Here is a 12,531-nt window from a genome sequence, read left to right on the forward strand (position 1 = left end):
AGATACAAACTCACCTCCATGTGCGGGGTGAGGATCAAGAAACCAAGGGGTAAAGAAAGATGCTCTTCTCCTCTGGCTGGCTGCTCTCTGAGAAAAGGGCATGCCGCCAGAGCCTCAAGAAGGCTTCCCGCCGCTTCCGCATGCGGTCAAAGCCACCCTACAACTTCCCCCACTGGCCGCAGAGGGTATGAATGATATCAAGCCAAATGCTCCTGATGGACTCCGCAAGCGGAGTGTGGGTGCTTTTGATGTTGCATCTAGCTCTCCAGATGTGCCAAGCTGCAATTGTAACTTGGTAGAACACAATGCTAATCAATACACTTAAATACATTAGGATTTGATGGGGACATGCTCAATAGAAGAAGTAATTTGTTGAATTGACAAGAGACACACAATGAGCCAGAACGGCTGGCCCCTCCCTCAAATAAAGTATATTGATCTTGGGAGAATCAAGTACATAGTGTCATGGGCATTTCTGACCAGATTTCCATACCAATGCATATGAATACAGTATTGCAAACAAGTGGTTGTCGATGTAGACTTGCAACTCACACTACCCTCTCAAGTGCCCATGTTTCCTACCATCTGCTCTCTATTGTTCCACCAACACATGGAAGCAACAATATGCAAGAGAGCACGTAGGACAAGAAAACACTACATAGGGTATGCGATCTTGTAATCCAGTTCCTCCCTCCTCCTACTTGCTTCCATATTTAAGCACAAAAGCTTACCAATTGCAAGTAGAGTCGATGACAGCGGAAGTCTTTGTGATGGAAGTCCTTGGAGTGATGAGATCTTCGATTTGTCGCATTTCTTCGCGAGACAAAAGTCTTAAAAAGGATGAAGGGAACATTGGGAAAGCTTCCCCTATGGTTTAACTTAAGAAAGGAGGACTGAAATTAGGGTTTTCAGTAAAAAGAACACAAATTACAGTAATAAAGAGAGCTGTTTTGCTGAATTTCAGTCATTGGGAGTGTGTAGGAGAGTGATTAGCTCTTGGAAGCTTGGGAAACACCTTAGCAAGCTTGGATATGGAGTTGGGAAGGAGAAAGTGCAGAAAATACAGCCCAAACGTCCTCATGAAGGAGGCGCCTACGTCTAGAGAGAGGAGGAGTGAGGTGGTGAGTTGTCCACTCTAGGTGGCAGGCAAGTGCTTGGTGGAGCAAGCTAGAGAGGACACATGGATGGTTACTCCCTTTGTACAAAGGGGATAAGGTCTGGGTGGTGGACATTGGGTTTTGTCCACCTCGGGACATCAGTGTGTGTGAATACCGGGTTGGTTATAATTTATAAGTGAGTTTTGGTCGCCTAAAACTTGATGAAGTGTGTTAAATTAGTGTTAACTCCTAAGGCTAGGTTTATGACCAATACTTACCACCTGTCACATGCCACACAACCATGTCAGCAGACAATTTCACACGCACGGTTCACGGGCGGGCCCCCTTACCCGGAACTACACATTGGTCAAGCAAGCATGAAAACAACATGCAATTTCAATTGCAAGCAAGCACATAAAGATGCAATGCAATGCAGCATTGGTATGGACAATCCCCGTTCATGAGACTATACCAAATAACCAATACTGATCTGAAGTGGTAATCCCACATGAAACTAATGTTGGGAATTCTCCATTGTAAGAAAAGATGGCTAACATTTTGACGAAAAATGGTTCAAAGCTTTGACTACATACACTATGTACATAACTAATGGAAAAAATTCTCTTCGAAACACAGGAAAGGCAGAGTACACTACTACAAGACTGCAATTTAATAACTCAATTCAAGGGCCAAACTTACCCTCGGATAATGTTGAAGAACTGGTGCATAAAGGTCGAATGCCACCTGAACTTCCTCTAGAATGTCCAAAAGAGATTCAACTTCATCCCCAAGTAAATCAACCTGCAAACACCAACCTTGTAATGAGATTCCACGACAAAATACCCTATTCTGAGACATTTCAAACCCTAGGACGCACTATCAATCCAATAACACACATGCCAGGAGTAATGATTGATACTCAAGACAATTGAGGGTATGCCACATCTATCAGACCTTTACCACCACACAGATGCATGCATCATACTAAGGTTCATTGCTAGGATTAGGGATTAGTAGAAAATCCAGCCAATATCTGTTCTGAGCCATCGTTCGTAAAAGGGACAAAAGAGACTATAAAAAAGTGAGTGGGAATGCATTTGCAACTGGCCCATGAGAGTTTAAAGCAAGGAACCAAACGAGCAAAGCTGCACACTAAGGTACGCAAAGTCCAGAGAAAGCATGCAGCCAGAGCCAGCAAGCTATTCAGCCAGTTTGGGGCCAAAGAAGCCCAAAACTGAGCCCCCATGTTGGTCTGGAGCTGAGCAGCCACGCCGCCTAATAAACATGGCTTTTTTCCAAGATAAAAACCTATTGGTAGAAAAAGGGTTTTAAATGTCACAGACTTGGCCGCTATGCATGTTAGTGTCCATTAAGCAAGAACCCTCCTAGTGGTGGTGAAGGTGGTGGCAATGTCGTGCAACCATAGGCCCATGCACACTTGGTACGGTCAGGAATGTGCTTTGATAGCATAGATATTTTGCTGGGCAAGGAGTGGTTTTTCCACAAGGGCCCTCAAGTAAATATTGACTATATACATCATGTAATGTAGTCAATATTTACTTGAGGGCCCTTGTGGATCTTTCACGTCCAATAAGCAAGAATGTAGATTGTTCAAATGTGTCTCATAGTCATGTTTGTTCTCCTTTAAATGCTTCGCAATGATGAATGTGATGTTCAATGACGTGCAATTCAATGATATGCATCTTTGCTTAAGAATAAGTATGAAGTGTTAGGAGTTTGAGGAGGGGCCTAGCCTCTATACAGCGTCTTCAGGAGAGTTCCCCGGACAGCCCGTGGATCTCATGAGTGTTAGATCACTGCTGCCCGCATGGAGATTCAGTCCATTGAGGAGAGGAGGGTGGAGTATAGATACCATGCTAGGGCCTCATTCTGAACTCAAGCCGGTGACAGAGTTACTGGAGGCTTCTTTGAGATAGCCGGCCCTCACAGGAGGAGAGACAGTATTCGCAGGCTACGTGGCCAGGATGGAGTTATTGTTTCCGATCCCCCGCACGTGAGAGCCATCCCCACGGATTTCCTCTTCTCACTGGTGCCCCATTATCCCCCCAGGTGATGGATGTGCACGAGAGAGTCTAGAGACACACGAGAGAGGTGGTTCCCGCCTCCCTTCGGTCTTTCTTATTGACCCCTTTCACTACAGAGGAGCTGGTGGAGGCGGTGAAGGCATTACCTAGGGGCAATGCCTGGGGGCGGATGGGCTTCTTGCTTCTTTCTTTCTTCGCCATAGGGACCTCATGGAAGGTGGCCTTCGCGCTGCCTTCAATGAGATTATGCGCACAGGTGCCATGCCAGAGAGGCTCACAGAGGGCTTGATACATTTGATTCCCAAGGAGGGTGGTGATAGATTGGAGATCCGGCAATGGAGACCCATCACCCTTTTAGGGATGGCCTACAAGATTTTGGCCAAGGCCATCAGTAGGCGACTTCAGCCTTCCCTCCCAGACTTGATCCATGACACTCAGACTGGTTTTGTTCAGGATCGGAGGATTCTGGACAACATCTTTACCTTTTGGGAGGCGACATCTTCGGCCAGGATGCAACAGCAAGCCCTCATTGTGCTACTCCTTGACTTTGAGAAAGCTTATGATAGGGTGGATTGGAGCTTTCTAGAGGACACTATCAACCGGATGGGATTCCCCATGGAGTGGATTCGCGGAGTCTCAGGACTTTATTCAGCATCTCACAACCAGTTCTCATTCAGGGAGTCTGAGGCGACATATTCCCCCTTTCCCGCTCGGTTCGACAGGGTTGTCCTCTGGCACCGTACCTCTTTCTATGTGTCGCCGAGACCATGAGTAGTTTTCTCTCTGCCCAGGAGACCGGACTTCAGGGATTGCGACTTCCCCTCCGCACGCAGGAGGAGCTCTTGGACTCAAAGTTTGCAGACGACACAGTAGCCTACCTTGCTAGAGATGTTGGGAATCTCCAGAGATTCGCGGAGGCAATAGAGATTTTCTATCGTGCATCAGGAGCACAGATCAACTGGCACAAGTCGTGTGGTTTTTGGGTAGGCTCAACACCCACCCCGACTTGGTGACCAGTTGAGGCTTTTCAGTGGATCTCGAGGGGCACTCCAATCCGATACCTAGACTACCAGGTTGGCATTGATCTCTCTTCCAAGCAACAACTCACTCTGCTTCTTCTACGTATTCGGAAGAAGCTCTATACTGAAGCTCGGCAAGGCTACCCCTAGCAGGCAGAGTGGTGGTGGCGAACCAAGTACTGCTTGCCACCATGTGGTACATCACCTTGTGCTGGGCCTTTTCTCGGGCTTGTATTGGTTAGGTACAGCGTTTGATCCGGAACTTCTTGTGGGCCGGAAGTGATGGGAGGCTAGCTAGGGCCAAGGTGGCATGGAGAGTAATCATTCAACCACGTAGCACAGGGGGGGCTAGGTCTCGTTGATCCAGCTATACAGAGCTGTGCCCTGTTGGGCAAGTTGATTGTCAGAGGACTCCAACCCGGTGGTGAGCCTTGGAAGGATTTCCTCTTGGCCCGGATTTCAGGCTGCACTCTGAGCCTTGGAGGCCCATGGCCGCAGAGTACTAGGTGGATCTTCACAGAGATGCGAGCATGTGGTTTCAGTCTTGCCTTTGAGGACAGATTCGCAGCCAGTCTACTTTGTGCTTGGGATCAGGCCAGCCCTCAGACAGATTGTTCCAGTGCCCTCAGAGGAGCAACTTTGGCACCCAGTCCAGTGGCCACATGGTAGGGGCTCGACCGCACATATCCTGGGGCGCCTTTGTAAAACTTTTATAGCTTTATTAGCATGATTAAGACTTAATTAACAAACATAAGACAAATGCTGATAGAAAGATTGAGTTGTTTGCATTGAGACAAGGGCCTTTCTTAAATAGAGGCCGAAAGGGTACAAGTGAAGAGACACATCCCTGGGATGGGGTGTGGCTCTTGAGTCAACAGTTATGTTCTTTGACTTAGGGATGTGTCTTTTAATGAATAGACATGTCCTTTGATAGTGACCCATGTGTAAGGGTGTGACCCTTCACAGGTGTCCTTTCAGTTAATAAGGGATTAAGGAGTAAGATTAAGAGAGTTAGTCACAATCGTGACATTCCCTCCCACTTAAAATAAGACTCCGGCTAAGAAGAGATGGTTGTCTTTGAAAGAATTCCCGAAGAAGTTCTGGATATTCCTGTAAGTCTTCATCACTTTGCCAAGTAGAGTCGGAATCATCAAGATCTGTCCATTTAACCAAAAATTCTGTAGTGAGTTTATGTCGTGTTTCTTTCTGTCTGACATCAAGAATTATCTCTGGAATTAAGAGTATGTGTTCATCTTCGATTTCTGGAACATAATCTAAATGATCTAAAACTAGAAAATCACCGTCCACAAACTTCTTGAGCCAAGAAATGTGGAAAGTTGGATGAATTCTACAAGAATCTGTGTATTGCCTTTAGAAGAACATGGCAATGAAGTGATAAAATCCAAACTGATACTTTCCCAACGTTCATTGGGAACTGGAAGTGGTTGAAGAAGACCAGCTGGAACTTGTCTGCTAGCTTTCATACGTTGGCATGAGAGACACGCTGTAACAAACTTAATAACATCTTGCTTCATTTGAGGCCAATAGTATGTAGCTGTCAAAAGACGATAAGTCTTGTTAATGCCTGGGTGTGCAGCATAAGTGACCTCGTGATGTTCTTTCACCAATACTCTTCGAACATGAGTATCATGAGGTACACAAATACGGTCCTGATAATATAATAAACCATCCACTATTGTATATACTCCATAAATCTTTAAGTCGGAAGGAGTTGCATTCTGAGAATTGAGAATTCGAAATGCATTTCCAAAATCACGATCTGTTGAATAACGGTCCTTGAAACTTTGAGGTATATCCATTTCAACTGTAGAAATAGCCAAGACCAAAGCTGACAGCATACGACTGAGGGCATCCGCAACCACATTGGTAAGACCAGGAACATACTCAATTGTCATATGAAAATTGGCTAAAAATTCGACCCAACGTGCTTGCCTAGCATTCATAACTGGCTGCGTGAAGATATATTTCAAAGAATGATGATCTGTTTTCACCACTGAATCCGCACCAAGGAGATAATGTTTCCATGCACGATAGACATGAATAATAGCTAAAAGTTCCTTGTCATATACCGGGTATCTTCCCTGAATTGCAGAGTGCTTATGACTATCAAACGCAATAGCACGTCCTTGTTGCATTAAGACGGCACCAGTGGCAATATCGGAAGCATCCGTGTAAACATCAAAGGGGAGAGTAGGGTCTGGAATAGCCATGACAGGAGTTGTTGTCAAAGCTGTCTTTAAATTTTCAAAAGCTTGTATTGCAGCTTCAGTCCATTGGAACGCAGGAGCAAACTTTAGAAGTTCGGTAAGAGGAGCAGCTATTTCCAAAAATCGATGAACCTGTGTGTGATAGAAGTTGGCAAGTCCCAGAAAAGAACGAACATCATGGATGTTTGTGGGAGTTGGCCAATTGACAATAACCTGTATTTTCTTTGGATCCACGGAAATTCCGTCTGCAGAAACAACATGTCCAAGGTATTCCAAGGATGTCTTGAAGAATTCACTTTTGCCTGGATTAATATAAAGAGCATTGTCTCGAAGCACGTGGAAAACGATCTTAAGATGTGCCTTGTGGTCTTCCATATTACGACTGAGCACCAGGATGTCGTCAAGATAAATAATGACGAACTTGTCCAAAAAAGGACGAAAAAGATCATTCATCAGACTCATAAATGTTGCAGGGGCATTGGTTAACCCGAATGGCATGACCAGGTACTCGTAATGACCATATTTTGTGTGGAAAGCTGTCTTATATTCATCACCTTCGCGAATGCGAATTTGATGATATCCAGACTTAAGAGGAGAAGACCTTTGCATGGAGCAATTGATCAAACAATTCATCAATGCGTGGAAGAGGATACTTATTCTTGATAGTTAACTTATTAAGGGCACGATAGTCGATGCAAAGACGCATAGACTTATCCTTCTTTTTCACCAAAAGCACTCGAGCTCCAAAAGGGCTTTTACTTGGTCGAATATGTCCTTTCTCCAAAAGTTCAGTAAGTTGTCGCTGTATCTCCTTAGATTCCGTAAAAGAAACTCGATATGGAGCACGAGTAGATGGAGCACTGCCACGAAGAATATCAATAGCATGGTCGACTGGTCGACGAGGTGGGAGGACCGTAGGAAGCTCCTGAGGAAAAAGATCCAAGTATGGAGCAAAGAAAGGTTGCCTGAGATACATCACCTTTGTATCTATGTCCTCGGGAGGGTCAAAGTGCTGAGGAACAACCACTCTTGCGGACCCACCGTTTCACTTGAAGAGCTGAAAGGGTTGGTGTAGAAGGTTGGTCTCTGATTCCTTCGAGAGCCACAAGCATCCCATTTTGAGCAAATTGTATAGAATGGCTCCGGAAACTGATCAGGGGATCATATTGATACAACCATTCTTGACCAAGGATCATATCATAATGTGCCAAATTCATGACTTGGAAATCCAATTTGTCACGATAGTGCTGAATTTGAAAGGAGAGGTGTTTGGCAATGGTGTTACACGAGGATGTGGAACCATTGGCAAGCTCTACTTCATAAACAATAGTACTTGGAGAAGTCCGAATCTTCAATCTCTGAGTCAAGGTGGTTCCCACAAAATTATGAGAACACCCACTATCAATGAGCACCTGAATAGGGTGACTGGAAATAGAACCTTGAAGAACCAAAACCTGGGTAGACCGCTGAGGCAACGGTGAAGAGGCAGTTTGTGCTGTAGCAGTAGCGGTAATTACTAAAGCATGTGCAATAGCATGGTGATTGACTGCACGCTTTCCTTTGTCAGCAACTAGGGGTTTCTCCGCAGAAGTGGGGGGTTCAGCATTAGAATTCTGTCCATGGGTTGGTCTTTTGGGGCACTCAAACCAACGATGAGGTCCATTACAAATTGTGCACAATCCCGTCTTTTGTTGATCCCGTCCAGAAGGAACAGTAGAAGGACGAGGATTGCGAGATTGGTCACGTCTTTGGTCTCGTCCACGGTCTGAACTGCATGTTTGGAAGGAGTGAGAACGTCGGAACCGAAAAGAGGACAATCCTTCTGATCGGCGTGGGTGTTGAGAATTATTCCATTGGGGATTAGGACGGGAGGTAGAAGAGCCAGATGACTGACTCTCTGCGACTATCTCGGCTCATACGAGATCCATTGGCTTTCTGAAAGTCATTAGCGCGACTGGAAGAGGCCGAATTTCGAGAAGTAATGTCTGCAACACGCTCAGCATATCGTATGGCATCGGCAAGATCGACAGGGTTATATTTCTGAACATCGGCACGCGGTGTGGGGTTAAGCCCTTCAACAAAGGCATGAAGTTCGTCCGCTGGGGACAAAGAATCAATCTCCAGTATCAAGTTGGTGAACTGGGAGATATAAGAGGCCAAGGAACCAGTTTGGTCCAAATGGCGTAAGCGAGTACAGGCTTGGAAATCCGCATTGGCAAGTATGAACTGCTTACGGAGGACCCGCTCAAATTTTCCCCACGTTGTAACCATTTTTCCAGCGTGCTGTCGTCGTTGCCACCATAATAAAGCAGTGTCTTTGAGGAGGGATACCGCAAAAGTCACCTTTTTGGAGTCAAAAAGGGTCATGGTTTCAAAGTATAATTGCAGTTTGTAGAGCCATTGGTCTAAGATGCGCTTATTGCGCTGACCACCATAAGAGTCAGGGGGTTTAATTTCCAATTTCTTTGTTTTACTGGCTTGTAAAAGGCGATAAAGAGTTTTAAGGTCGGCGCCTTCTACCTCGGAAGGAATGACGTCTTCGTCTGCTAGTACTGTTGCTTAAACATCTACTGCTGGTACGGAACTTGTGTAGGAGTGGCGATCCGTGTGAAGCTGCTGGATCTGAGAGGCCAAGGATGCCATAGACTCCTGGAGTTGCTGTTGGAACTGCTGTTGGAGTTGCTGCAAAGTTGACTGCCATTCCGGAGGGGCTGGTATGTCAACAGGTTCTGCCATGAGAGGAGATGTTCATGTAGAGGCTTCAGGGTGATGAGGCTCTGGCTTTTGTTGTTGATGACGCCGCTAGGCTCTAGTAAGAACCATCGACTGGAGGGTGCAACATCTGTAAATCCCGAGAGGAGAGGCTACGTACTGGTGAAGCGGCTATAGACCATCCAGTATAGTAAGGGCGATCCTCTGGGAATGGGCTCACACGAGAGTCTGCTACTGGAGAAGAAGGTACAGGGGTAGGGGCAGCTACTGGTGTCAAGGGTGTATATTGGGGCGCACCGTGAATGAAGAGGGATGAATGTCCTCAGATGGGTGCAATATTCATGAAAAATGATACTACACTCGGGGAGGATAGCACCCAGGTAAGAATGACACCTGAGTATAAAACAATAATGATCCAGATCCTATGCAGAAGTACGAACACGGATCACCCACACGTCGAATTCTCGGAGGTGAGAAGTCGGTGTGGCTATCTGTGTGCGGTAATGAGTGGGCTGGAAAAAGGGAGGCACACTCACTGGAATAGGGGCTGGGGCTGGTGGAGAAACACGGGTAGGAGAGGGCACTATGGACTGAGAGGGTGTATCCTGTAAATAACTGAAGTCATAGGTTTCCTCTGCCATAAGCCGTCGGAGAAGAGGGTAGTGTGTGTCCACGCGATCGGGGAGGTGCTTTGATCCCGTAAAAAGGGGTATTGGCCCCGGAGGAGTGGAGAGCCCGCAAAAGAATGAAATGGCGGGTTGCTGATATGTTAATACTCCACATTATGTGAAATGTGTATACTCAAGAAAATGGAAAGATCACACCTGAAGGAGGTTGCCATAATAAATAGTTTGCTGGAGAAGAAGCACCAAGATAGTAGCCGTCAAGCCACAAAAAACACCAACATAGACCGCAGGAGCCTAGCAATGAAGAAGGCTGCTTTTGAGGAAGGGAGGCGGCAGCAAGTTGGCGCGCAGAAGACCAAGGCAGGCGCCGTTTCGTAGGAACCCGTAAGGTAAATTTATGGTTTTTTTTTTTAAATGCGCTGGTCGGCTGGCCGTTGGGTTCTCTCTTTTTTTTTTAAATGCGCTGGTCGTCGCTGGCCGTTGGGTTCTCTGTTTTTTGTTTTTTTTTCTTAGCGCTGGTCGCTGGCCGGGTTTCTTTGCGCAGGCGGGTTGCCTTTCGCTGGTCGTTGCCGTTGGGTGCTGGCTGCCCACACGTGTGGGTCGTCAAGGGGGGAGAACGCCGAGTGAAGAGGCTAAATGGCCCGCAAAACCCACGGGGAAAAAGAAATAAATATTTTACATCACCATGGGCAAAGCTTTACGCCAAGTCCACCATCGCTCCGCTGCTTCCATACAACACCGAGAAGAGGGGTGGACGAGGAGAGGGTGAGTGCCGCGGAGAGGGTGAGGGTTTCACAACCCACGGGTAGGAAAAAATTTTGCTCTGATACCACTGTAAAGCTTTTATAGCTTTATTAACATGATTAAGACTTAATTAACAAACATAAGACAAATGCTGATAGAAAGATTGGGTTGTTTGCATTGAGACAAGGGCCTTTCTTAAATAGAGGCCGAAAGGGTACAAGTGAAGAGACACATCCCTGGGAAGGGGTGTGGCTCTTGAGTCAACGGTTATGTCCTTTGGACTTAGGGTGTGTCTTTTAATGAATAGACATGTCCTTTGATAGTGACCCATGTGTAAGGGTGTGACCCTTCACAGGTGTCCTTTCAGTTAATAAGGGATTAAGGAGTAATTAAGGAGAGATTAAGAGAGTTAGTCACAATCGTGACAATCTTGAGCATGGGACTAGCCAGGTCTCTTAGAGATTGGGTTGCACACAGGCAGTTACCTCAGGAGGAGTAGGAGAGAGGCCTGACAGGGATCCAGGGTAGAGACAGACAGGCTTAGCATCAACATTGACTCAGCTATTCCTCCGGAGTGGCCGACTCCTATTCCAGACACGACCCCCCCAATGTGGTTAGGTGTGTTCACAGACATGATATTCTCGTGGCGGTCTATGGAGCAGATGAGGACAGTTGTCTGCTCACTTTTTCTATTGGATTACATGGCAGATTAGAGAGATCAGAGCACCCCTTGGAGGATTTCAGAGGCTGCACCTTAAAGAGGGTGAGGGTGATTGGTTTTCAAGCACATGCATGGCACATAGATCCAGCACACCGGCCAAGGTGGCCAGGGAGAGATTTTGGCGGTTATGGATTTGGGAGTGCCGACCTCTCACGCGGTTGCAGTGGGACCCTGGAGAGTGGACGTGGCATGATCCCACAGATCGGGTGGAGACTCTCGATGCCCCTTTATTTGCATATATAGCGCGGCTCGGCCGCAAGATCCAGATGTCGGAGATAGATGGCACACCAGCAACAGTAGCACACTAGCAGTCTCAAGGCCTATCATAGCGCTTCCTTTTAGATTTCTGGAAGAGACTTTGGGATAGCTTTCGGCCGAGGAAGATCACACTCTTCCTCTGGTTGACGACACACAGGAGTTTGGCGGTGGATACTTGGCTGGCAGTTGGAGGGCAGTCAACAGCTTGCCCGAGGTGCGGCCACCCCCAGGAGTCTCAACGACATTGCCTTTGGGATTGCCCAAAGGCTCAATAGATTTGGCAGCAGATTCTCCGCATCTTTGCTATGGACAGGGCATCGACCCGGATTATCACTTGGGGTACTGTCGCCTTGGGCCATCGAGGCTAGAGTGGTCAGGACTTATGAGGAGGATGGGGGAGGCCATGCCCTTCAAGTCTCCCACCATCGTATTGCAGTAGTACCAGATTCTCCGCATCTTTGCTATGGATAGGGCATTGACCCGGATTATCACTTGGGGTACTGTCGCCTTGGGCCATCGAGGCTAGAGTGGTCAGGACTTATGAGGAGGATGGGGGAGGCCATGCCCTTCAAGTCTCCCACCATCGTATTGCAGTAGTACCAGTCACAGCCCCACCTGCAGGTGTTTGGCGTCCAGGCTCATGCTAGCGCTAGGAGATTTGCAATAGCATAGCAGCCTGGCACATCTTGCGTGCTAGATGTAGCGAGGCCATCGAGGGTACCCACACTCCGCCGGCTGAGACCATCAGAAGCATATGGCTCGACATCATTCACACCCTCCACGGTCAGTGGGGAAGCTGCAAGGAGGTTCTAACCGCATGCGGAAGCGGCGGGAAGCCTTCTTGAGACTTTGGAGGCTTGGCCCTTTCCTCACAAATAGAGGCGGTGACCCCATTTGGCACTACAGACCACCTGTGTGGTTGTTTCCCCCCCCCCCCCCCTTCCCCTGTATGAGTTAACTTTATGTGCCGGAGGAACAAAGTGTGAAAGTGGCAAATCCTGAAGACAAGACTGCCGAGCAACTCCTTGCCTAACCATAATGGCTAAGCTCCTGTCAGTCCCCTCGAATCTCAGCTGAGGCC

General features: G+C 47.2%; 1 protein-coding gene across 1 annotated transcript in view; it reads right to left on the reverse strand.

Moving 5' to 3' along the window:
- The window catches only part of LOC147633029 (uncharacterized), a 62,173-nt gene that overhangs the window by 17,485 nt on the left and 32,157 nt on the right, over positions 1-12,531 (reverse strand). The window contains exon 3 of the mRNA XM_086806027.1: positions 1,797-1,898. Coding sequence (XP_086662153.1) covers positions 1,797-1,898 — 102 coding nt within the window. The remainder of the gene's footprint in view (positions 1-1,796; positions 1,899-12,531) is intronic.

Source organism: Cibotium barometz, chromosome 12 (assembly GCF_041138505.1).
Source record: "Cibotium barometz isolate CiBa-2024 chromosome 12, ASM4113850v1, whole genome shotgun sequence".
In the NCBI taxonomy this organism is placed as follows: domain Eukaryota; kingdom Viridiplantae; phylum Streptophyta; class Polypodiopsida; order Cyatheales; family Cibotiaceae; genus Cibotium; species Cibotium barometz.